General features: G+C 36.3%; 1 protein-coding gene across 2 annotated transcripts in view; it reads right to left on the reverse strand.

Annotated features, from left to right (window-relative positions):
• Positions 1–25,350, reverse strand: part of SPICE1 (spindle and centriole associated protein 1) — a 53,491-nt gene extending 28,141 nt beyond the window's left edge. The window contains exons 1-6 of one of the 2 annotated variants that reach the window (XM_031959671.1): positions 25,246–25,350; positions 19,087–19,185; positions 17,141–17,188; positions 12,248–12,394; positions 2,397–2,499; positions 1,389–1,504 (exon numbers count right to left, since the gene is read on the reverse strand). In XM_031959671.1, the coding sequence (XP_031815531.1) occupies positions 1,389–1,504; positions 2,397–2,499; positions 12,248–12,394; positions 17,141–17,188; positions 19,087–19,185 (513 nt within the window). In that variant the 5' untranslated portion in view covers positions 25,246–25,350. Of the gene's footprint in view, positions 1–1,388; positions 1,505–2,396; positions 2,500–12,247; positions 12,395–17,140; positions 17,189–19,086; positions 19,186–24,661; positions 24,789–25,245 lie in introns of those variants that run through there. The other variant, XM_031959670.1, reaches the window with a different exon arrangement.
• Between the last annotated feature and the right edge of the window lie 2,253 nt (positions 25,351–27,603).

The raw sequence follows: 27,603 nt of genomic DNA on the forward strand, positions 1-27,603 counted from the left end.
AAAACAATAATAGTTTACACAACCAATTTAAGAAGTAGGATGTTAAATATAATTTATTATTTGATAACATAACTATCTAATACTTAAATGTTTACAACATAGTTTAAATATATTATTTTATTTGATCTTCACAATAACGCTGAAAGACAGAAAGGTTAAGTATTACTATTACCATCCTATGGCTAAGGAAATGAGTTGAACTGTTAAGGGAACTTGCCCAAGGTCATACAACTAACCTCAGAGCCAAGGCTCCAAGAAAGGTTTTCTGACTCCATGTCCTGTTATGCCACAGTTCTCTTTAACTGTCCCGACTCAGTTTTCCTGCACTAGTTTTCTTTGTCTCAGTTTCCTTAACTGTTCTGTCTCAATCCCCTAAGCTGTAAAACTCCCACTCTGGTCCATTAAGACTGAGGACCATTTACTCTAAGGTTATAAATTGTTAGCAAGATAAACAAGAGAGTAGACCTCTTGACTCTTTTCTGTCCTCAAGAATTTACACTATTCCTCTAAAATATTCCAAGATACCTCACAGACATCCTGTCTCTGAGTTTTTAGGATTTATGGCCTCTCCCCATCCTGACAGACATTTTCCCGCACTTCTTACCCCTTCTTTGTTTCTAAAAGGTATTTAAGAAATTGGGTTTCTCCCATTCATTGCTAGAGGCTGGATGCTGGTTACTGGACGCTGGATTCTTTGAGATGACAGTCTCCTCTAGCTCTGGGACCAACATGGATTCTTTGGTCCCAGTATATCTTTATCTCTGTATGACTGGATAATTTGAGACAAGAGTCCTGTCCAGTCAATTATGCTCTCCAATTAATAAAATATTAAAAACTCTCTAATCTCTCTCTTGCCTCAGTTTCTCCGGCATTACAGTCCAATGCTCTTTCCACTGTTAGTTCCAGAAGACATCAGTCATTATAAGGTCAATTAGAAGATTAGGCTAAAAATCTACTGCTTCCAGGATAATCTTTAGAGATTGTTTTTATTTTCTTCAGAAATATATTTTGTTATATTTTAGTATAAGCTATCCTTGGGATTTGGGTTCCAATTAGTAAGAGATAAAGTAATATTTTTCTACATAGCAAATTCCTCATTTCTCAAAACCACTATAGTTTAAATGTACTAATAATGTGCAGGATTTATCATCATAAAAGGATGGTATTGATACCATGTTGTTTTGGGAATCAGACCACTTTATGGTTACTTTTTCCAAGCACAGTATTACTAAATAGTACATATAACATTCAGGGCAATTAAGTAATCACCACTATAACAACACTCTCACATTTGATACTACTTTAATTATTTTAAGTTTCAACTGCAAAGCTTAAATTTAATTCCAGCCTTTAATATACTGTTAAGAGTTGGAATTGGATAACATTACCTGAGGGTCAATAGCAGATTCATTGATTGACTCAGTAAGAGAATCTCTTTTTGACACAATAGGGCCAGGGGAGGAACCAATCTCAGAGGCAGGAGCAACTGTTACATTAGGATAGCCTATAGAATACAAAGAAGCAAGTCAATAATTTGATAAATTTCATCCAGTTGATTTCAATATTGTGATGTAATAGTAAAGCAGAGTTCTCCATTTATATGTAGTCTTTTGTGGAATACTGAGTCCTAAATTAAAATTAAAAATTCTTATATTTTCAGTTAAGATACTTATGTTTCCCCACATGGAAGAGGTTAATTTGATATACTCAAAAGTGGTTGAGTTCCTTTTGTGTTTTAACCATCTGGAGGGAATGGGAGAGAACTGGACCTGTGATTTCACTTGGCTAGAAAAATCCTGATTAAAAAACTTATTCTACCAACTTAAAGTCTCAGAGTGTTGCATGTCCAAGGCCAGAGAGAAGTGGGTTTTGGCCCCATACCTTCCATACTCCAAAGCCAACTTCCCATACACAGCACTCCACACTGTCCAAATCATTAAATATATGTACTTTGAGAGAGGACTTAAAGGAAATTTCTAGTTTCAGTTTGTTTTGACAAAATGTTTTATCTTTTAGATTAAAATGTGATAATTGGTTGTTATATATTATGTAACTTATTATAGTAATTAGTTGTAATGAAAGTGCAATGGGCCACTTCTTGTACCTTATGTACAATTCCTGTAAATGTATTGAAATAAATGTTTCTAAAACCCTAGTATTAGTCTTCTATTAGCTACACTATTTATTGCTAACATAGAATTGCAGACTTACAGGGTTTTCAGAGGTCATCTAGTTTAACCCATAAAATTCTTAAAGGACACAAACAAGCTAAATGACAACTAACAGAGATGTGCATATAAATTCATTAATCAATTTGACCTATGGGTTCAGCTGGCAAGAGAAAAGTACTGTATTCAATATTCACTGGTAGTGTTATTAATAAAAGAACAATTTACCTGTGCGCCTACGAGGGGCATCACCAAACAGATCTTTTGCTACAGCCATCATCTCATCAGATTTTTCCAATGTATCTTGCATCTGGTAGTGATCGGAGAGGATCTTGAGGGAGAGAGAGAAACAGAGACAAGAGAGATGATTATTCATCAAAAACTTCAAAGCCTAGAGAAATAATTACAAAATATGCAAATAAGGCTCTCATTTTAACAACCAATTTCTTATGATGAAGCTATTTTCTTGCTTTAACAAGTTATTCCAATATTCCTATGTTAGAAAGGAGAGGGGAAGCCCTTTTGGTTCTAATTAGTTCCTTGTTCTCTATTTATATTCTATATCCAGTCCTGTACTTTTAAAACAATTTCCCTGATCTTGCTCCACTTTCAATCCCTTCATCTTCTCTTCTCCTATTCACCTCCTCTATTTTATAAATGAACATTTAACTGGTGTATTTTACAGTTGGGGCATATAACTTTTTCTTCTCCCACCACCCCAAGTTTATTATTCTACAGAGATCCGCAATAGGGAAGAGACTTGCCTCTCAAAATTGTCTCTTTTGGTTGACCATCCTGACTCTACATTTGGGGAAGAAGAAAAAAAAGGCCTTTGTTAACAAGAACATGTAGAAAAAGAATATAGGAAGATGAAGAACATTTTGAGCACCAAACACTTTATTAGAAGGCCCCCTTCACTTTTTCTTGATTCTAAGAACTTGCACAGGAAGTTCCCCAGTTCTAACTTCATCTCTCTCTGAGGATGGTAAAATGACCTGTTGTTCCTCAGGACTTCAACAGCAGTAGGATACCTCTTTGTCCCAGTCCTTTCCTTATCTATACTTCACTGTATCAGTCCAACCTTTGGCAGTTCTCAGAACTTAGTTTTATCAGAGACAGAGACCATAATTAGGGCAACAACAATAAAAAAAAAGTAGGACAGTTCTCAGTGAAGTAGCCCCAATGAGAAAGTGAACACTACACTTCATAGAGAAGCTGGTCAGGGGGCAGAGCCCAAGAGGAAAGATGCTGAAGAACTTTCAGGAGGTCATAGCCCATTTGCTCCCAGTGGGTCCAAAGCTGGACCCCATCTTCATCAGACAAGCCTCAAGTATTCCCTTCGTAGTGTATAGAAAAAGATAAATAGCCATACTTCTGTACTCTCAGTTCTGGCTTGGTGATTACATTGAACCCTAAATTTGGGATACTAAGTGGGTGAAAGGAACCTCCCTACCATACGGAAGCCTGGGGACCCAAGGGCCACTTCTGCTCAAGACTGGTTTGATGACATTTGGTGAAGAAGTCTTCACCTATTGTTCTTCTTCACCAATATGTGTAAAAGATTATACTTTCCTCCTCCACCTATTATCTACGCATTCCCCAAGTCCTTAGGATCTGGCTTCTATTCCTACCACTTCACCAAAAAATAATTTCTCTCCAAAGTTGTCAATTATCCCCTAATGCCCAAGTTCAGTGGCCTCAGTCCTCCTCCTCCCTCACCTTTTTGCATTATTTGCGTAACTAATAATCATCCCCAACATTACTGTCTTTACTTTGCTTCTCTGACAATACACTACCTTTGGTTCTCCTTTCTTATTAATTCTTTTCAGCTGCTTTCACTAAATCCTCCTTTTCTTCCCTCCTTAAAAGTACTCTTATCTTCTTCCCCCCCTTCTTCCATGCTCAACACTCTGCTCTTTTTATACTCTCTCCCAAGGCACTCTCATTCATTCCATTACTTTCAGTGATCATCTCTCTGTAGATGATTAACAAATCTATAATGACAGCTTTCCCTTCTTCTAATTTCAGTTACACATCAATAATTGTCTGCTAGACTACAATCCCTGAGTGGTCCACTGGTATTTCATACTTCACATGTTTAAAATTTAACCAGTCATCTTCCTTCTGAAATCCTTCCCTCTCTCTAGCCTCCCCATTTCTTTTGGTAATACCAAACTTTCACCAAGTTTTCACCTTTCACAACTCAAAATCTTAGAGTTAACTCTGAATTTTCCATTACTTTACTCAACATAGTCAAGTACCAAATCCCATTGATTATATTTTTAAAGTATTCATCCCCTCTTTAATATTACCATTAACACTATTTTGATCCTGACTCAAACTATTCTAATCATTTCCTAACCAATCTCCCTGCTTTTTCATCCATTCTCCTTTTCAAGCCATCCTTTCATATCGTTACAGAAGTAACCTGTTTAATGTAAAATCTAACCACATCACTCCTACTGCTAAAAACTAAAACAAACTAAAAAAAATTCAGATTAGCCTTTCTAATAAAATACAAGGTTCTAGGCTTGACATAATCTCCTTGTAATCTGTTTCAACTCTTATTTTTGAATAGTCTCTCTTTTATTCCCCAATATCATTCTGTTAATATTTTAAATATCCATTATTCTCTTTAAAGCAACAGTTTAGATACAATCGCATTCATTGAGTCTTCTATAATTTCTCCAAAAGTTGTCTGCCCTTCTTTAATCTCTCAAGACACTATATTTTCTATTCACTTAGTCTTTTGTATTATAATCTTTACATGAATCATTTTCTATACTAAATTTCTCCACTGATGTCTATTCATAGCATAGTAGTGCTGCACATTGGCAGAGTTCAGGTTCTAAATAGAAAGTCTTCAAACAGAGAACCAGTCTTAGTGACAAGCTGTAATATCTGAGGACCAAGATATCTACATATTGAGAAACTTATAACCAATGGGCACAAAAAGAATTTTAGGGCCATGGCAATTCTTTAAGTTATAGAGGAGTAACAAGTATGATCTGTACATACCAATCACACTAGGGAAGCTTGAAGTACAGAACTAATATAATTACTTGTATCAAAGTCTCAACTCCCTGTCAACTTGTAAACTCCTTGAGGGCCATTCTGTCATTTTACATGTTTATATTCCTAGCTCTTGGCAATGTTTTTCACACAGTATATGCTTGACAAAAGTTATTAAACCAAACTGAATGAGAAGTTTGGCACAATGGTTTTGTCTATTCAGCAGTCAATTTTAAAATGATACCATTTTGACATGAAGATGGACACTATACATACTTACCTAATGTAAAAAAATTTTACCAAGTTTTTGCTTTTTTCAAAACACTATACTGTGAAGGTTATGATACTTATACACTTTGTTGTCAGCAAAGCACCTGACAATTGTTACTTAGGTTGTTAGGCCTGTGAAGGTATTGTGGCAATTCAAAAATAATGAATTGTAATTGGTTACTTTGAGAAGTTCTCATATTTCAGGTAAGTAAGCTGTCTGAAGGCCCTTCAAAGCTAGGAATTATTTAAATTACCTAATCATTATTTTATCTTTTCTTAAACAATAATTAAAAAATAATGCACTTCTACCACACTTTGACAGTTTTCCTCTACTCTAAGAAAATTTGAAATTATCACTTTATGGCTCCCACTTTTAAGTAGTTATTTGCTAAAAGTAAAGTCTTAAAGCAGCAATATAACATGATTTTAAGAATCTAATTATATTTCAAATATATCACATTCACATATGTGTATATGCATCTTTTACCCTGTACTATCTGACAATATCCTACAATTGGTTACAATTTACAAATAAAAAGTACAACTAACATTTGCCTAATATAAACCAAAAACACAGGTGTGCCCTGCCTTCTATATGGTCTATCAAATGGATTAATAGATTTCCAATTCAATAAGACTTTAGCACAGTGCCTTGCACATAGTAAGTGCTAAATAAATGCTTGCTGCCTGACTACAATATACCTAGCTGGGGCAGGAAGTCTTCCACAACAGAAAAATTATGGATTTTTGAAGATACACATAAGACAGGTCTACCTGTGTGACACAGGCAAATAATTCAATCTCTACAGGCTATCCCTTAGAGTTGGAAGTGTACAAGGCCTCTTTCAATTCTAGTTTCCCTGATCCTGTTACATCAAGCTTTTTAAAATTAGATTCTACCTCTATCAATATCGGGAAAATCTATGCCTAGAAAATTTATGCTTCAGCAAAAAATAAAACCTATAACTTGGAAGTTACACTGAAAGGTCTCATATTAATGCCAGAAAAAATTAAGTCAAATGATAGCTACCCAATATTTTTGTTTCAATTAAGAATCTTAATTTTGTTATTATCAATTGGCATTCAATAAGCATCCATTTATCAACAGAAGTCTTTATTAAATAACATTGTATTAGAATCCATGTATAGTAAATTAAGCCAGTATAATTCTTGTAAACAAAGACAATCATTAATTATATGGGCCATTTTTAAATATGAAAATTAAATTAATCTATTGGGAAGTTCAATATGTCTTAGAGAAGTCTACTTTTATGATGAGGTGAGTCTAAAGTTGAAAAGGAGTAGATTAATCTAGATTTCATTTTAGAAAATTCCACAGGGTTTTCAATGTTCCCAAACTGTTTGTTGCTACAAAACTGTTTATAATGAAAATGACAAATATAGAGAAATGAAATGATAAGAATATAAGAAAAGAATATTAAGAAAATATAAGAAAAGACAGCATTAATTTTTTAAAATTTTTAATAGTGGCAATAACCTTCAGTTCCAGCAGATGGGGGTATTACTCCATGAGAGATTCTAGGTCAGCCATATGAATGGATGATTTTTTTCTTGGAGATCAACAAGGTAAAACACTGCAAACGTTATATAGAAGATGACTACTTAATCCTGCTCTGCCAAAAAACATGCTGATACCACAATGAGACACAAAATAAAGTGGGACTAGGGGAAACCACTGGAATACATGTCATGCAGCACTTGATGTGTTTTTATATTAACTTAAATAATTTATCTACTTAACCCACCCTAAAGCATCTAGTTTTTGTCCTGTTTTCATAAATCATTCTAGACTCATTGTTTCAAATTATTAGTAGCAAATCCAATATCATAAAGAAGTGATATGAGAAGCAAAACATTCCTAATGCTTCTCAAACTACTTTAGCCTCATGACCGCTATTTATCCCTACAGGGCTAGGGGACCATTCTCATTCATCATCCTCATAACTTCCCCCCAACACTGGATGCTTTTCAATGCCCCATCCACTTTTTATGTCCTAGAGAATTATTATCCTCATTCTGGGAATGCTATAATCAAATGTCCCAGGTGCAAAGTTTCTAAACCTTTACTAATACCATTTCTTACTGACCACAAATCCTACTCTCCCTTTTCAAAGCCCAGAACAAATACAGGCTTCTCCAAGAGCATTTCTTCATTCCCTTCCTACCACCCATAAATATCTTTCCATCCTTAAGGTTTTTATTGTGACTTGTACTCATACTTTTATCCTGCATTTTACATTAAAATTATTGTCCTGTGAGCTTATAACTAATGTATATCTGTTATATAATACTGACTATTCATTTGTGTTGTATCCTTCCTCTATACTGCAAGCCCTATGAAGTCAACTGTTTTATTTATCTTTTGTATTTCTTCCAAAAGCTACTACTTAATAATTGAGAAAATGAATAAGTAAATAGTTAACTAATGGAAATAGTGTGAAGTAGCTGGCTAGGAGTTCTCTCATTCCACTAGATGAGTAAAAAACTACAAATCCTGCTCAGCCATTTCTCATTTTCATATCCACACATTATATGAGATTCTTATAGCAACAGTAGAAGCAGATAGGAGATCATATGGTTACAAGACCATATATTTAGAGGTAGGAAGGTCCTCAGAAGCCAGACCTACTCATTTATAGAGACACGAACAAAAACTCAGATAGGACAAGTGACTAGTCTCAAGTTATCTAGAGAGGAAATGCAATAACCATACCTCACTTTTTCTGGGTTCATTCCCACCACAGTACTAACTTCTACAGGATACCTCTAAAAGAGATCTGCTATAAGATATTTCTTTACCTGATTCAGGCTTTTTTCTCCCAGCCCTAAGCACAGACATCATAAGAGATGCAGAAGTTCTCTATCTATATCTATTTTAGGAGTATTAGGGCACAAAGAGTTAACCTGATCACTTAAGAAGGATTGTGAATCTCAGTCCTGTGTTGCGGTCAGATTGGTTTAGAAGTTTGGGAGTAAAAGCCTTAATATGGTGGGAGATCCTTATTAAGAACTAAGGAAATGGGAAAAGGAAAACTGACTTTTGGAACTTAAGAGATCCAAAACATCTGGAATGAAAAAAGAAGGGTGTGGTGCTTTGAGGTTTGCTTAAATCTCTATGGGAAGAAATGTTGAATAAAGTAAAAGTGCTTCAATTACAGTTTTTTCAAAAGGCCTAGGTAACTAGAAAAGAGATTGGATCTGGAATATGCTCCAGGCAGTCTTCAGATAAAATCCTACCATACAGCATAGTACAAACACATTTGCAAAAGACAGAAGACTGAGGTGGACAACCCACATTATCACACTGTACACATCCTTTATATGATCTCCTGTGTAATTCTTCACTAGTAAATTCTTCACTTCAAACCATTATATGACTCCCTATTGCTCATGGAATAACCACAAAATGTCATTCTTCAAAAAATGGGGTTCAGTCATTCAGCATGATGGGAAGAAAAATGAAGGGCCTTGGTTTTAGAAGAAAGTTCAGAGTTATTGGAAGCACTCTTTACATTCTGAAAGACAATCTGGATAGTTCTCCTCTTCCAAGTCACTTATTGTAGATAAAATTCTCTATCCATCCAAAGTGCTTGTCCAAAATACGTCAGTTCTATGGAATGTCTATCCAAGTAGTCTTCATCCACTTAAATTTTTCTTGTATGTATAGTTGGAAAAAACTCTCTAGATTATTCACAGATCTCACCGAGGTTTTAAAATGTTCCAGGTTGTGAACATGATGTAATTAATAAAAAGAAAAACTAGAGGACTTGACCACCCAAGGAATGTCTCTCCAATTTGCATTCTGTGATGAACATCTTCCATGATGGTGGCAAACACCTTTAGCAAATCTACCTCTGTATTTTATGTCTCACTTAATATTAACCAGAGATTGTCAAAGTTTTTCATTGTTTCATCTTTGAAAGAATCTCATTGATTGGATGACAGTGCTTTAAAAAACAAAATCTTCAACAATAATTTTTCCTGTATCATCAAATATCGTGCAAGTAATCAAATGCTTTCTTAAGACCAACAAACAGTAAGAGTGGGATCATGTATTCTCTTTACCTTTCAGTTAATTTTGTGATCACAAAGATGTAACCTACTTAAGAATAAAATTCATGAAAGTTTTTCTAGTTCTTTCTCATTCATTTACTCAAAACACCTTTGTTTAAGTGTATTCTGATTATGCTTCAATCATTTCCTGTCATCTTGGGAAGAGACAAAGAAATTACTGCTTAATGTTAGTTTAGTCAAGGTCCTTGGGTCTCCAGGGTTTACTAACTCAGATGCCCCTTTAAATCTCCCTTTTTCCATATTTCCCCATCTTAGAGTTAGCCAACACCCCACTTCTCCATTCATAATACCAGTAATTCAATCATAGACTGCCAAATCAAAAACCTTCTCCCTCCAATACTATTTCTTTCTTTCTCATCCTTACTTCATTTTACTCAAGCACCAACACTCCTGGTTCCCTATTCTACTCAGGCCTTCCAATCCAAGATGCCAAAACACAAATTTGGTTATCCCCACTAACTGACTCTACTCTTTATAAACATCAGCATTCCTCATCAATGCTGGTGTAAGAAGTACACAAACATGCTCAGTTCATTATGAATTTAGGTTATCTAATCTCAACTGGCAACTCTCTAAGACTGTAATTTGCAAGTCAAGTGCTAATCTGAATTGATAAAAGGAATTGACTCATTGGGAATACTCTAACCAATGAAATCAAAGGCCTTGTTCAAAAAAATCTCCAAAGTCCCCACTGCAGCAAGATACTCTTTTTATCCTTCCCTAATTGATTCTTCCATCAAACTCTCCACAGCAATTTTTCCAAATTTCCTCTTCTCTTTTCAAGCCTAAGTTATATTATTTCACAATCTCTCTCAGCAGAGGACTTATTCTCCTGCTTCATTATGAAAATTGAGGCCATCCATTATGAGCACCAGCTTTTACAACTCAAAATCCTTCTAAGACATCAGCCATCTAGTCTCTGACAAAGAGGGAATACTTGTCCTTGACAAGTACAACCTTTCTATTAGTAACTTGGATAATCACCCCTCTGATGCCCTACTTGAAACTTGTCCCTATCATTATCTCATCAACACTAATATTCAGTTTATCCTTATCTACTGATTCCTTCCATACTGTATACAAGTAGGTCCTCTAGCTTTAAGAAGGCTTGAATTGCTCTCTTATCCCTTCAAGCTACTATCATGTATCTCTTCTTGCATTCATAGTCAAATGCTAAGAACATTTAAAAATCTAATGACCTTTCCTCAATCCTCACACTTCTCTGAAGCCTTTGGCACTGTCAATCATCCTCTCCTGGATACTCTCTTCTCTCAAGGTTTTTGCAATGTGGTTCTCTTCTTTTATACATAAAAGGTCACACTATAAGCAAATTAGGAGAAAAAGGGATAATTTACATCTCAGATCTGTGGAGAAAAGGAATTAAAGGACAAAGAAAAACTAAAGAACACTGTGAAATACAAAATGGATAATTTTGATTACATTAAATTAAAAATGTTTTGTGTATACAAAATCAGTGCAGAGAAGATCAGAAGGGAAGCAGAAACCTGGGGGGAAAAAAATTTATATACAGGATTTCTGATAAAAGCCTCATTTCTAAAACATATGGAGAAGTGACTCAAGCCATTCCCCATTTGATAAATGGTCAAAGGATATGAACAAATGCAAAGAAATTTTCAGACAAAGAAATTAAAGCCATTTCTAGCCATATCAAAAAATGCTCTAAATCACTATTGATTAGAGAAATGCAAATTAAAACAATTCTGAGGTACTACCTCATACCTCTAAGGTTGGTTAAGATAACAGGAAAAAATAATGATAAATGTTGGAGGAGATGTGGGAAAACTGGGACACTAATGCATTACTGGTGGAGTTGTGAAATGATCCAACCATTCTAGAATTATTCTAGAATTCTTGAAATGATGCCCAAAAGGCAATAAAACTGTGTATACCCTTGGATCCAGCAGTGTCTCTATTGGGTCTGTATCCCAAAGAGATCATAAAAGAGAAAGGACTCACATGTGCAAAAATGTTTGTAGTAGCCTTTTTTGTATTAAAAAAGGAACTGGAAAATGAGTGGATGTCCATCAAATGGGGAATGACTGAATAAGTTATGGTATATGAATGTAATAAAATATTATTGTTCTATAAGAAATTATGAGCAGCCTGATTTCATAAAAGGCTTGATGATATACATAATTAACACCTACTTCTCCCTGAGAAAATGGAATAATGATCCAAATAACTTTAACTCCTCAAAAGAAAGATATATCATACTTTAAAGAAGACTTGAAAAGTCACTTGCCTATACCCTCTACCTGTTGACCTAAACACTAAAAATGCAAAAGGCATCCTGAATAAGGGAAGAACAAGTTTCCCAAATACTGAAAAGCATCAACAAATAAAGTTAAGACACACAACTGTCGTTCTCCATTTCCCGCATTCTAATTTGAGTTCATTCCAAAACAACGTCTAATCTTTGATGTAAATATCTTACTTCTAGTAAAATGTTAGAGTTAGCTGGGGGAGGATTCAATTTTAACTTGATATAAACTTAGAATTGGGATTATAGCCAGCTTCCTTGATCTGGTGAACTAGGAGTAAGTATTTACATATGACAGTTATTGAGTAATAGGACTCTGCTAATTTATTCAACTGTAAGGAAACAAAAAAGAAAAAAAATCACTTATCTACTCCTTTTTCCTCATCATGTTAAAAAATGTGAACAGAGTTTTAAGCATTACCTCCTTCATGATAGCCAATCTCCTTTTTCCAAGAAGATCTGGAGTATCCTGTTTCTGCTTTTTCCATTTTCTCTTCAAAGCTTTCTCTTGAAGTTCCCAATGGGCAAGTGCTCTATTCTTTGATTTGTGTAGTTCATGACGACGTACCTGATATAGATGAAAAACATGAGCTCAGCCAGCTAATCCATTACCATCCTGCCAAGGTCAGCATCCAAATGGAGCTGCAGCAAGCCACTGAATGAGTAGAACAATTAGTATATTTCGTAGGACTAGCTGCATTCACAATCCAATATAGGTTAAACATATAAAATTTTTCTAAACATATTTCCATATTCATCCTGCTGTTCAAAAAAAAAAAAAAATCAGATCAAAAAGAAAAACAAGGAAAAAAACAACAAACAATAATAAAAAGGTGAAAATAATATGCTTTAGTTCACATTCAGTCTCCATAATTCTCTCTCTGGATGTGTATGTAGCTACAGTCTAATCTGCTTGCTTACCTGACAACTGACCACAGTTCTTGTCCTACACTATCCATTATTACATTCCAGTATTTTATGAATTCCATTTTGTAAACCTTCCGAGTTAGTTGTTGAACTTAAACAATACTATGATTTACTAGTGGGAAATTCAACTAGTCTATATGGCTGCTTTTCACAATCAACTTTATATAAAAACAGAGGTGTTAGTTCAATAGGGAAGAAATGAGTTCCTCAGACACCCTATAAGCAGAAACAAATGCACAGAAAAGGGATACTATCCTAAGGGAGGAAGGGAAGAATAAACAATATGAAGACTCTATAGTAATTCCTTGCAAGAAATTGCAAGATATAATCATTGTTTCACTACAGGTTCCTCCTCCTTCCTGATGCTCCTCTATCACCCCCTCCGCCCTACACACTTTTTATGAACGTATGTAAAAAATTATTCTAGTGATCATAAGCAGCTAAAAGGATATTTCAAAAACAAGAGCAGATACATTTAATGTAGCAAGAGTCCCCCTGCCCATAATTCACCGTACTTTAGTCATACACTACTCAAATGAACTAATCCACAGATTAATAACAACTAAAGAAAGAACTGTTGGCCAATCAGCTTTTGAAGTGTGATGACACTATTTCAAGGGCCTAAGCAGTGTCTTCATGTAAGCAAGAAAACATTTCCAGATGATCTGCAAAAGGAGTTATCACTATATCCAGTGAGGCTTGATCTTCATCCCAATTCTTCATGACTTTAAGGTCAGGAATATCTAGATAAGTTTATAGAAATAGATGAGTCACATGGGATGTGCAGGTATACAGATTGCAAACTGAGGAACAAGGCCCTATTGAGAAAACTGAATTGGAGGACTTAGAGAACACTAACTATCCTAAACCCTCCTACAAGTCAAGAATTTCATAGCCACTCAGCCATAAATGGACACCAAATATTTCACTGTGTAAGTAGACTTCAAAGTTCCTAGGACATGACAGTAAGAAAAATCTCTTTATTGTTTTAACCCATCTTCCCAAAGATAACTTTTACTGCAAGCTACAGCCTCCACTTCTGTCCCCAATATTTTTTCTTAGTAGATATTTTTTCTCGCTTTCGTGAACTTCAACTTTTGTGAACTTCAACCTGTTCATCTCCCTTCTTGGTTATTTCTGACTTGATTGTGAGATATGTGATTTACAAAGAGAAGCTGACAAAGTTAAGTTTTGAGAAATCTGAGAATTTTTTTTTTGATCAACAAGGATATGCATACTGGAATGTGAGCTAAAATTTCCCCAGTTTTATCACTCTGTTATAATTCTGTAGGTTACTAAATTTACCTTTACATTTCTAAATGATCTGTGAGAGTATGAATAATTGGGTACAATTTTCCAAGATACAATATTACTAAAGCTAAAAAATTCCAAGTGCATTAGGCTTTAAAGAATAGGCAAGAATTTAATAGGCTGGGATAGAGTGATAATATGGCCATTCTAAGGAAGGTGTGTTAAAGGCTGACCTCCCTGGAAAAAGCTAAGACAGTATCCAACCATATCAGAATACCACAGAACTCTTTATAGGCTGCAGATCTAGTTGTCTACTCAGAACCTCTACTCCAGTAGCCACTGAGCAGCTTGGAGGGTCATTCCACTGCCTCCCTTGCTGTCATATAAACAGTAAAATCCTGCAGCCTTTCAGTTATTTTCCCCCATTTCATTGCCAATACATGCAGTAATTCATCATTTATTATTATAAAAGATTCGCCTAAGCCTTAGAGATTTTCCCACGTCTTCATCCCTTCCCATTTGATTTGCTGTCACTGTGAGCATACAAGTTCTAGAATCAAATTCCAGATCAAGCCAGCTCTATTGCCTCATAGGCTGGGAAGACCACAGATCAGAAGACCATTTCTTAATGCATGCTAGCCACTTTCATTATCCAAAGCTAACAAAGAGCACTGGAAAGCCTAGCTAGGCAAAAGGATAGTGCATGGTGTGGGCATAGGCACTTGTACATAAAAGTTATATCCAACCACTACAACCATAAATACAGCCACTTTATGAACTTTGTTCTACCTCATTCATCTGGCAATCAGCCATAGTTGCTGTCTTAACTCACCTACCTTCAAACTTGCCTGCAAACTTAGTTTGGGCTCTTGTTCCTCTATTAATGCAGCTGTCTTAATGTCATCTATGTGGCTTTGCTCATTTCCACTGGGGTGGTAATTCAACCATCTCTTGAACAACTGGGAAGGCTGGACTATTCCCTGAGCAGACAGCTCAGCTGTGGCAGGGGCCAAAAGGGCCTGGGTTACCAGCTTGGCTCTGCGTCAGGCAGAAGCAGGAGGGATGCCTGTGCTCTGTCCATGTGTGGGTGTGTCTCCCACTTTGCCTTATTTTCTCTCAGCACCCACCTCTCATGGGTCCTCCAAAGCAGCTGCCTTTGAATGTTATATCTCCCAGCAGTAGTTCTCACCGAGTCTCAGGGTTAAGGAAAGGGAAACAGATAGGTGGCTCAATGGATAGTGCTGGGCCTGATCAGAAAGACTTCAGTTCAAATCTAGCCTCAGACACTTATTATGTACCTATGTGATCCTAGGTACGTTACTTAAAAGCTCTGCCTTAATCTACTGGAGAAGGAAATGGCAAACCACTCCAGTGTGTTTGCAAAGACAGGAGGGGTCATGAAGAATAGGACACAACTGAACAATTAAATAACAAAACATATCACTATTTTCAGTAAAGACAAATCCAACTTCATTCAAGCCCCTAGCATTTCCCATACAGAACTTTACATAAGTCACTGCTCCTGAATTTCCTATCCCTGTCCCTGGGATTCTATACATATGGCTCTGGACTATATCAATATGCAGAAACAAACAAAAATCTCACTCTGGACAATATGACATTTCAAGCAGTTATCTTTCTGATTTAGTTCAAGTCAACAAACATTAATTAAGCATCTACTGTATGCAAAGCAGACCATTGGATGACAAGAAGTGTTGTACGATAGATACTCAGGAATTCCTTTAGTTTAAAATAAGACATCACAAGGAACTTCTAACTATCCATTGAATTCTCAAAAACAGGGGCAGCAAAGACCACAGGATCACATCTAGAGTTCAAAGAGATTTTCCATGGGTATCTAAACCAATCTTTCCATTTTTGACTGCAGAAACCAAGACCCACCCACCATTAAATGATCTGCTCAAAGTCACTCAGATAGAAATTATCAGAGGCAGTATTTGAATTTGCTTCTCTGAACTACTCTCCTTCCAAAGGTAAAAAGTTAAGAAGCAAATCTCTACTTCTCTTATATAAGAGTATACAAATTTAATCAATCTTTGCCAATAGTGAACATGTCATTTTAAAAATCATTTGCTAGCTTTCTTATTACAGGTATTTAATATAACAATGGTTTCTCGTGGAAATGTAAAGAGAGATCTTTGAGTGTCTTTAAGTAAATGAAGTAGAAGAATTCACTAATTTGGGAGAAAGAAGAAATTCAAGAATAGTCTGTCTTGACAAAACATCAACAATGTAGAACTATATATATGAAGAAGATAGATGTTCAATCTTATATAAAGTGCACATTTGTTATTTCTTGATATATGAATAAAGAATCAGCAATAAGGTGTCATTAAAAGTAATTAAAAAAAAAAAAGAGCAGTTAAATGTATGCAGAACACTGTGGTAAGTAGCACACAGAGAGGCAGGAGTAATACAGCCCCTATGCTAAGGGCTGAATGAGTTCTTTAGACTCCAAGAGCTACACAAGTTCAGAGAAAGTGATGGCTGAAATCACTGGAATTCTCACAGAAGTGGGATATGAACTATATCTCAAAAGAAGGGTAAGACTTAGAGGAAGGCCAGGAGAGGCATTTCAAGCAGGAAGAATAATCTTAATAAGAGACACTGAGGTGGGAATGCATTTGTAGAATAAGCAGATGTTAGAACAGAGAATTTTCATAAGGGATTATTATGAGGAATAAACTTGGAAAAAATAAGGAGGGGACCAAATAGGCAAGGGCAATGTAAAAAGCTAGACAAAATAAGATTCAGAACCCAATTTAAATCTATATCAGTTATCTTGACAAGCCTGGATATTTAAAATAATTGATTTATTTTGTATAGACATATTTTCAAGGAATACTTATTAAATAATAGCTAGGAGACAATATGCTATCATTTAGTTTTATTTTGTTTTTTGCTGAGGCAATTGGGGTTAAGCAACTTAGGGTACACAGCTAGAAAGTGTTAAGTGTCTGAGGGCAGATTTGAACTCAGGTTCTCCTGACTTTAGGACTGGTATTCTATCCACTGTGCCACCTAGCTGTCCCCTATCATTTAGTTTTAAAACAAAAACATTTCAATGGAACATGTTACATATAAGTAATTTTAATCACTTTTGATATTAACTTACCAGGTCTTCAGGAGTTGCTCGATGTACTGTTAAATCATTCACGGTACTCTGTAAAGATTTTTTTTTTTTAATGATTAAATATATAAAATTCTAACAAGAATAAATTAGTTAGTGTTAAAGAAAACTCTTTTTGGTACTAGGCATCAGCTTTCCTCATTTTAAATTAAACACAAGCCCTTTTTGGTATACAAAACCTGTTCAATGAGCTTATAACAGGATAAAAATAAGAGTGAAGTGGGCTAGTATTTTATTAAAATTAGTTCATTTAACTAAAATGGCATTTTCAAGTTGAGTTTCATGAAACTGTAGGTCCTAGGAAACAATAAAAGCAAAATGGACTTTCAGACTGAATTTAGTTGCTATACTATATAACAAATTTAGTGAAGTAAAAAGGTATGAACAGTATTACTCAGAATTATTAAAGGGTTAATATAAGAACAAAGCTTCAAAGAAAGTTGATGATAATAAAAGTTTTTTTTTTCTAAATTCAGAGAATACGTTTTTTCTTCCTTGGCTTAAAATTAGTTTATGACTTCCTACTATAAAATGAAAATTCTTTCAAACAGAATTACAAAAGTACAGGGCATAAACTATAATCTAATGAAACTAGTTTTGACATCATTACAGTACTGAAAGATATACATACCCAAGCATATACCATAACACTGGGGTGTACTGAAGTTTTAGAATAAATTAATGCAAAAAAAATTTATATAGACTTTACTTCATAAGCAGTCACCTTGGGAAGCTATCCGTTTATTCCAATAATGCTGCCCATAGTTTGAACATCACTGGAATTCATCTTTTAGAACTGCCGTTAATCACTACATGCAAACTGGTTTGATCAACTTGTATTCAATCCCTAAAAAATTACTAGAGTTTGAGTTTCTACCTCATTCAACAGATTTGTCATCAAACAACTTTTGACTATTTCTAAAATTTAAATATACTTTTAAATTATGTGATACAGGCTCAGAAAAAAAGAGGGCTTATTCTAATAATGTTTCTAGGAATCACAACTTGGAGAAATGTGCATAAAATCTCCTTAGGTAACTATTTTTTTTAAATTTTAATAGTATTTTATTTTTCCAAATGCATGTAGACAGTTTTCAACATTCACCTTTGCAAAACACTGTGCTCCAAACTTTTCTCCCTCTCCTTCCCCCTCCCCAAGACAGCAAACAATTCAATATAGGTTAAATATGTACAATTCTTCTAAACACATTTTCATATTCATTCTGCTGTGCACACACAAAAAAATCAGATCAAAAGGGAAAAAACCATGAGGGAGGAAAAAAACAAGCAAATAACAAAGTGAAAATACTCTGCTTTGATCCATATACAGTCTCCATAGTTCGCTCTCTAGATATAATGGCACCTTTCCATCAGTCTATTGGAATTTTTGAATAAGGTGACTATTTTAAAGGAGACTATATAAACAGTATGTTTTAGGAGTGGGGGATTTTTGGATTGGTTTATTTTTTCACACTTAACCTGCAATTTCACTGATTTAGGGAATTGTCTTCCTTCAAGTCCCAGACAAAATCCCTCTTTCTATGGAAAGCTTTCTCCGGTCTCCTCTAATGTTTTTCCTCTGCTCATTATTTCCAATTTATTTTGTTCATAGCCTGTTTGTATACAATTGTTAACATGCCTTTCCCATATTAAACAGTAAGCTCTTTGAAAAAGGGTACTATCTTTTGTCGATCTTTTTTTCCTGTAATTTAGCACACAGTAGGCACTGACTGAAGTTGCCTCATGTACTTCTCAGGGCCTTTTAGCACCACATGTTATCCATTTTTTATCACAAAGTACTGTTTATATTCAATAGCATGCTCCATCTCAATGATAATGTCCACTATCCTGAGTAATCCAATGAGTGACTGAAGCCATGGAATCACTTCTGATACTCCAAAGTAATGCAATAACACCCCTCCTAGACTTACATCCCATTCTTGCTTCAATGGAGTTTTCTTCTTTTTAGCTTTCAGCACTTTTCTTGCATTTCCACGGGGACCAAAACGGCTCAGCCTCACAAATGACATCTGCAATGAATAAGTTACTGTAAGCTTTAAAAATACAAGATGCTTTTGTATTTTTTCAAGTGAAATAATTATTAAAATTTTCAAGCATATGTATAGAAGAAAAAAATTTTAATTAAAACACATCTGAAAATTAGAAAAAAAAAAGACATAAAGGAAAGAGACAGAGAGAGAGACAGAGAGAGAGAGAGAGAGAGAGAGAGAGAGAGAGAGAAAGAGAACACAAGCTTAATAGTACAGTGGAGACAGTGCTGGCCTAGAGCTGTTTTTAATACCAGCAACAACAGTAGCAACAGTACTAAGCACAGTGCCTTGTAAAATGCCTGTTTATTTGGACTCTTTGAGATGCTGATCTGCATTTAATGAAGGAGGTTGTAATACTGAGATTTTTACCAAAATTCAAAGGTACAGACCAAAAAAATTAAAACCTCTACTTCTTCACCCATAGTAAGTGATTTTAAAATTTTGTTTTTGTTACTACTTAAAAAACTAAATTCTATAAAGGCAAAATAATGTGTTCAATATCATAAAAACCAGGGGAAGAACTGGATTAGAACCTGGTTTTTCAAGACAAGAATATTGATAGAAAACATTCATGGAGGATCACAGAAAGTTCTGTATAAGAACCTCAAACAAGTCTTGAAGAGAGTCACAGGTGCTGAGAGGCAGAGGAGAAGAAGAAATATTCTCCATTTATAGATTACAAACAGCACAGTTGGCTGGGACATAGAACATGAAAAAATCCTATAAGATAAGGCTAGAAAAAGTAAAGCAATATTGTGGACTATAAGAAATGTCAGGTTAAGGTCTTTCTTTTTAATGAAAGGCAACTGACTTTTAGATCCAATGTGACATTGAGCAATTCACTTAAACTTTCCTGGCTTCAGTTCTTTCATCAGTAAAATTAGGGGCGATACTAGAGCTAAGGTGGCTTTCTGTTCTACATCTACAATTCTAATATCCTATGAATTGGGAGTCTATGAACAGATCTAAAGACCTTCATCTCTGCAGATGATGGAAGAGAAAGGCCAAGAACCTCAAAGCACAGGATCAATTAGAAAACTATTCACCTGTAGCTCAGACAAGAGACTAAGCCTAAATTAGGACAGCAGCAATATGTAGAAAAAAACAAAGGGATGAAGGAGAAACAGATTTCAAAAACAGGACTGAGATAAGGTAATAAATTTAAGCAATTCCCACTTTGGAGAGAACACTTTCCCTAGAGTTGGGGAAAGGGTGTCACATTGGTCAGCTGCCACATTGCAAGGGGTTACGTATTAAGTAGAAGTTGTTGAGGGAGCCTTTACACTACTTTTTCTAAAAGTCTAGCCATGAAAGCAAAAAGAACAGTTTCAGAAGAAAGATTTCCAAGAACTCTTTCAGCTCTGAAAGACTGTTTCTATCCAAATCCACTCCAAAATACACTTCTCAAAAATGTATCATTTAATTCCACTTGAGTTTGCTCCTTTTAGCATTCAAATTATATGCACACACATATTTGTAGATATATATACATAGATAGGTCTACATATGTGTACAAACTCATTCACACACATTCACAAACACACACACACTCCTCCGAGAACCTGAGAAAGCCCTCTAACAGGTCAAAATCATGACAACATTCTTCAAATAAAGGCGTTATTTCCATGGATCTAAAGGGTCTCTCTTTTACACAGAATTCTCCTATTTTATGCACAATTCTAAGGACCTTAAATTGAAAGACGAAATGTAGCTAAAGGACAATATAAAAACTGCTGCTGCTATATAAAGTTTCTCACTCTACCAAAATAACTATAAGCATATTAGTAAGGGAGGATTCAAACACTAAAACTATTTAAAAAAAAAAAAACACAAAAATTACAAGCACAGCAGTTTAATGAAATTTAGTTTATCAGCAAGGAGTTCTACAAATTCTGAAGCCCCAGAAAGCATCTTTGTATTCCTACACAGCATAATAATTGATAGCAGGCAGAGAGGTATACTGAAAGGATCATAGATTTTGAGCTGAAAAGGGGGGTAGCTTGAAGGGACCTAAAACACAAGTTTGACTATGTTACACACTCCCTCACTCAATAAACTCCAAGTTTTCTACCTCTAAGTTTACATAGAAAATCCTCTATTTGGTAAATGTTCAAACTCCTTTGTTCTCTGAGCCCCTCTTATCTTTCTATTCTTCTTATACCCAACCATCCCCAAGTACTCTGTGTCCCAAAGACACTAACCTCTATGCTGTTCCTCATACACAGCACTCATTCTCCACACTTCAGGCATTTTCATGTATTGTCCTTCAAGTCTGAATTCTCTCCCTTCTTCATTTGTCTCCTATTAAATTCCAGCTGAATTTCTGCTTTCTTAAAGACTTTACCTCTTCCCTTTAATATTAGTGCCTTCCCTTATCCTAATATATATCCTGTTTGTGCATGGTTGTTTGCATGTTGTCTCATCCATTAGACTATGAAGTCCTGGAGAGCAAAGGACCTTTTATTTTTCTTTGTATTAGAAGAATTCAGCAAGGTGTCCAATAGGTGATCAATAAACACTTGCTGACTAAATGACCTCAAAGGCCAACAAAGGTTCTTAATCTGGGGTTGATGAACTTTTAAAATAGAGATAGATATAGATAGACAGACAGACAACTGGATTTAAAAAGAATTGATTTCCTTCATATTTCTACTTATTTTATAGTTAGGGAAAAAAACACCATTATTCTGAGGAAAAAAACCATCACAGGCTTCTGTAGACTAACAAAGGGGTCCACAGTGCAAAAAAAAAAAAAAAAAAAATGAAAATGGATATAATCCAATCTTTTCATTTTACAGATGTGGAAACTGAGGCCCAGAGAAGTTAAATAAGTTGCCCAGTCACAGAGTTAGTAAGTGAAAGTATGTATCTTCTAACTGCAAATCCAAACCTCAATCCCTTTTACCAAAGGACCTAAGTTAGAACTCTGCTCTAATTACACCTAGATGGACCTCAGTTACAAAAATGAAAGGAAGGTCCTGATAGATAAATCCCCAAGGAATCAGTACCTCCACATAGGAGCCCTAGGATGCATCTGAACCTCTTCCCCTTGAGCATATCATTATGCTCCAAGTCACCCAGAATCTCAAGTAGATGTCCTACTGAACTCCTCACTCCCCCAATCTAATTTATTGCCAAGTCCTTCACCTTTCCAATGTTTCTCCTTTAAAATGCAAATTAAGACAACTCTAAGATACCACTACACACCTGTCAGATTGGCTAAGATGACAGGAAAAAATAATGATGATTGTTGGAGGGGATGCGGGAAAACTGGGACATTGATGCATTGTTGGTGGAGTTGTGAGCGAATCAACCATTTTGGAGAGTAGTTTGGAACTATGCTCAAAAAGTTATCAAACTGTGCATACCCTTTGATCCAGCAGTGTTACTACTGGGATTATATCCCAAAGAGATTATAAAGAAGGGAAAGGGACCTGTATGTGCATGAATGTTTGTGGCAGCCCCGTTTGTAGTGGCTAGAAACTGGAAACTGAGTGGATGTCCATCAGTTGGAGAATGGCTGGATAAATTGTGGTATATGAATATTATGGAATATTATTGTTCTGTAAGAAATGACCAACAGGATGATTTCAGGAAGGCCTGGAGAGACTTACACGAACTGATGCTGAGTGAAATGAGCAGGACCAGGAGATCATTATATACTTCAACAACAATACTATATGATGACCAGTTCTGATGGACCAGGCCATCGTTGCTGAGGATGGACCAACCAAATCATTTCCAATGGAGCAGTAATGAACTGAACCAGCTACGCCCAGAAAAAGAACTCTGGGAGAGGACTAAAAACCATTACATTGAATTCCCAATCCTATATTTATGCACACCTGCATTTTTGATTTCCTTCACTAGCTAACTGTACAATATTTCAGTCTGATTCTTTTTGTACAGCAAAATAACGTTTTGGTCATGTATACTTATTGTGTATCTAATTTATATTTTAATGTATTTAACATCTACTCGTCATCCTGCCATCTGGAGAGGGTGGGGGTAAGAGGTGAAAAATTGGAACAAGAGGTTTGGCAATTGTTAATGCTGTAAAGTTACCCATGCATATAACCTGTAAATAAAAAGCTATTAAATAAAAAAAAACAAAACAAAAAACAAAAAAAAAAAACAATGTTTCTCCTTTAAAACCCCTTCTCTCCCTGACGCTGCTGGTTTTCCAATAGCTTCCTGATTGGTCTCCCAGCCTCAACTCTTCCTAATCAGCCTAAAGTTCTCAAGCACAGATTTCATCATATTTCACTTCATTCAATAAACTCTGGTGGTTCCCTATCACCTCCAGGAACAAAATAACGGTGCCTGCCTTCTTACATCTTTCATCACCCTTCATAATCCGCAGTTCTGTGACTCTGGCCTCCTTGCTGTGGCTTGCCCAAGGCACCCTATCTCAAAGCTGGGCATTGCCACTGGCTGCCCCCCACACCCGGAAAGCTCCTCTTCCTCATCTCCACCTTCTAGCCTCCTCAAGTTCCAGCTAAAATTTCATTGTCTACAGGAAGCTATTGGCAGGATCTTGTTAACCCAAGTGCCTTACCTCTGCCGGTTATCTCCACTTTATCCTGTGTATAACACAGTCCCATGTTGCGTCCCATAATCAGACTGCAATACACGCATGCGTACCCTTGTTCGCAGCTGACATGATGCCTACCGCAATTAGTGATATATACATAGATGCATATGCATTATGTATAAATATACATCTTATTTGCAAGTTTTCTTCCACAACTTCTGTAATATATGTGTGTATATGTACATATGTATATTTAGAAGTTATTTGCACGCTGTCTCCCACGTGACTGTGATTTTCATACACATATGTATGTATATGTGTGTGCATATAACACACACATATGTTTTGCTCATACAGCTATTTGCATGTTGGATCCTATAAAGGGACATGATATACATATATATGTGTGTGTATCTGCAGATATGTGTATAGACACACGCGCACACACGGCCTCCCACGATTAGACCGTAAGAAGCGAGGTCATGTTTTTTCTCTCTTGCATCCCCTTCCGGGCACACGGGAGGCGTTTAATCAAAGCTTGTTGACTCCACTGAACTCCTCTCTCCTTCCCCAGCGGGGAAGCGGGAAGTGTGCGACAGCAAACGCTAGCCTTACACCTAACTCACAAGGGCAGGTGGAGCGAAGAGCCCCGAAAGCCTTCCGGCGGGTGACTGGTCAGCCCCTGGCTGCATCCTCCCCCCCCCTTCCCTAACCCTTACCCCCGCTTCCTTCTCCCCCCCCCCCCCGGGGCAGGGGCGCCCACGCGCGACGCCCCTCCCCCACGGGGGGGGGATGTCACCCTCCTTGTTTTCAGCTTGAGCTCCAGAAGAGGGGAAACACTCGCGCCCTCGCCGCCCCCCCGACTTCTGCTCCTCGAACCCCACTAAGCCGCTGCTGCAGCAGAGGGATCCCGCCACTTGCCTCGATGTTTCCGCGGCCGTTCAGCTCCGTTAATCAAACCCTGGCACCTCCCCAGAGGCCCGGCCCCGCCGTAGCTTGGTGCTGTCCCTCAGCTTCCGGTCGAGTCGCCCGGGTTACCGAAGCCCCGCCCCCACTCCGCCTGCGCAGATCCCATCTCTCGCCCAGTCCCACCCCCCCCGGGGGCGTCTGATGCGCGTGCGCAGGCTTTTCTATAACCCCGCCTTCGTGCTGAGCGGGTCCTTGTTAAGGCCTGGGAGATCAGTACCGAGAGAATTAGGGCGGGAACTAAAATTGGGGCGCAGACGGACTTTAATCCCAGAGTGGATAACGGGGTATGAGAAGGGAATTCGATAGGGAAAGCCCCCAAAGGCGGGTGTTTTAATCTTCCTGGTACGCGAAAAAGGAAGAGACTGCTCTTCCACAAAATCGCCTTCGCCTCCAAGGGCAGCGCTTTCTGCCTCTACTCCTAATTACAAACGGTCCCAAAACAAGCCTTAACCGTTCCCAGGCCGCACTAGACGCTTAACCCCCCCCCCCCCAAAAAAAAAAAAAAAAAAAAAAAAAAAAAAAAAGCAAATATTTACCGAACTCCATCTTGTGCAAGACGCTAGAGGCGACAAGGCAATTACAGGAACACAATTTCCTAATCTCCAAGGGCCTTAGTAAACGAGGTCTCAGATCTCAGAACCCGCCAGTTATAAAAACAAACTGAAAGCACTGGCGTTAGCCAGAAAAGTTGCAGCAATAATGTAATCTACGCTTTTGTTGTCTGCCTCAGGGCGCTTGCGAAGGAAGTGCCTCATAGTTGTATGTGTAGCAACCAGGAGAAGAAATTCACTCTGCTCATGCAGAACTGTATCTTCTCTGCGATTTGCGGTATTAAAAAATTGTCTACAGGGGAATGATGTCAGGGGAGAGGTGGAGGGAGGATTACTTGCCCCTTCTGGAGAAAATGGCTGTGTGAAGGGTTGCAAGGAAGGATCCTAACTCTTAGGTGTATTCTTGCAAAGACTCTAAAAGATTAAAAAAAAAATCAGAATAAAAGATGATCAAAGAGAAACTGCAATAAATGACTTCCTTCTGTTGAAAGTGGCGCAAGGAAAAGGGAAGCATTAAAAAAAAAAAAAAAAAGCAAGGAATTAAGTAAACAAGGGACAAACCCACCAGATGGCTTCAAAGAAAGCTGAAACGTGTATCATTCTGTATTCTGGGTACCAAAATGTTCTGATGAAGACGCTCCAGGGAGGATAATATAACTGCAGTCTTCTGAACACGTTTGTAGGGACCTGTACCTTGCAGAACTCAGAATGAAATCCCAAGACTCTGGAATTCCACAGCACTCTGACCCCTAGATATTTTATAGAAACTCGAAGGCAGCACTCTTAAATCTATACATATAGGGTACCTGAACATAGATACACCAGAGAAAATAGAAATCAGTAGCAAAAATTTAGGTAATCCAGACTAAGATCAAACAGGGCTCCATCACTCTTTCCAAGAGTCCAGAAGTCTGATTCTATTGGAAAGTCCGTATCAGGAAAAGAAGCTCTAGATATAAATAAACCGAACTGAGGTATCTAACTGTAAAGAAATATTATGAATCTAGAGGTAAACAAGAAATGAACTGAGAAGAAGAAAAGAACTCCATCATTATGGGCAAAATTTCAAAGAAAAAAAGTGGCTTGTCCAAAAGAGCTACAAAAGTAATTCAAAGAAATAAATGATAATTTATAAATAAAAAAAGCCCTCTGAGGAAAATTTGGAAGGAGAACAATAGCTTGTAACAGAAGAAAAGCCTACTCAAATAATCAAATCCCTGAAAATTAGAATGGATTAAATAGCAGCCAATGACATCATGATACAGCAAGAAACACTAGAACAAAATTAAATGATTGAAAAAAAAAAAGTAGAAAAAAAGTAACCTATTATCAAAAACAACAGACCTGAAAAACAATTCAAGGAGAGAAAATTTAAAAATCACTGGACTGAAAACTCTTTCACACAATCAAAAAAATTCTAGATATTTAAATAAACCAAAAGTGAAAAGTTCTTGGGACTTAGTAAAAAAAAAAAAAAAAAAAAAAAAAAAAAAAAAGGTAAAAATAGAATACAATGATCACCTCCTGAAAGAAAAACTAAAATGAAAATTCCAAAAAATGTCATAGCTAATATCTAAAACTTTTAAATCAAAGAAAATTACTGTGAGCAGCCAGAAAGAAAGATTTTCAAGTACCAAGAGTTTACAATCAGGATCACACAAGATTTGTCAGCTATTGCTCTAAACAAGAAAAAGTTGGGAATATATTACAAAAAGCAAAAGATAGAGCTTTGCCAATAAGAATAAATTACTTGGAAAGATAGTATAACAAAAAGCAAAAGATAGAGCTTTGCCAATAAGAATAAATAACTTTGAAAGATAGTAAATTGAGGAATGGCTGAACAATTTGCTGTATATGATTATGCTGGAATAATATTGTATAATAAAAAAGGATGCTCTCAGAAAAAGCTGGAAAGACTTACATGAACTGATACAGAGTAAATTGAGCAGAAACAGGAGAACACTGTACACAAGTAACAGCAATGTTGTATGATGATCTACCATGAACAATTTTGCTATTTTCAGCAATACAATTTAAGCCAATTCTGAGGAACTTAATGCAAAAGATACTGCCCATTTCCATAAGAAAAAACTACTGGAGTCTGGAAAAAAATAGAAAATACTTTTTCTTTACTTTCTCTTTTTCTGAGGGATTGGAGAAAAGGTTATCTCTGTATTTTCTTTCATTGCAAGATTTACATGAAAATATGTTTTTATAATTACACATGATTGTCTTCTCAATGAAAAGTAGAAGGGAAGGAGGAGAAGAATTTATTTGGAAAAAAAAGAAGTTAACATTGTTTTTACATGTAACTGGAGAAAATTTTTATTTTTTAAATAGAGT

The sequence above is a fragment of the Sarcophilus harrisii genome, chromosome 3, assembly GCF_902635505.1.
Source record: "Sarcophilus harrisii chromosome 3, mSarHar1.11, whole genome shotgun sequence".
NCBI lineage: Eukaryota > Metazoa > Chordata > Mammalia > Dasyuromorphia > Dasyuridae > Sarcophilus > Sarcophilus harrisii.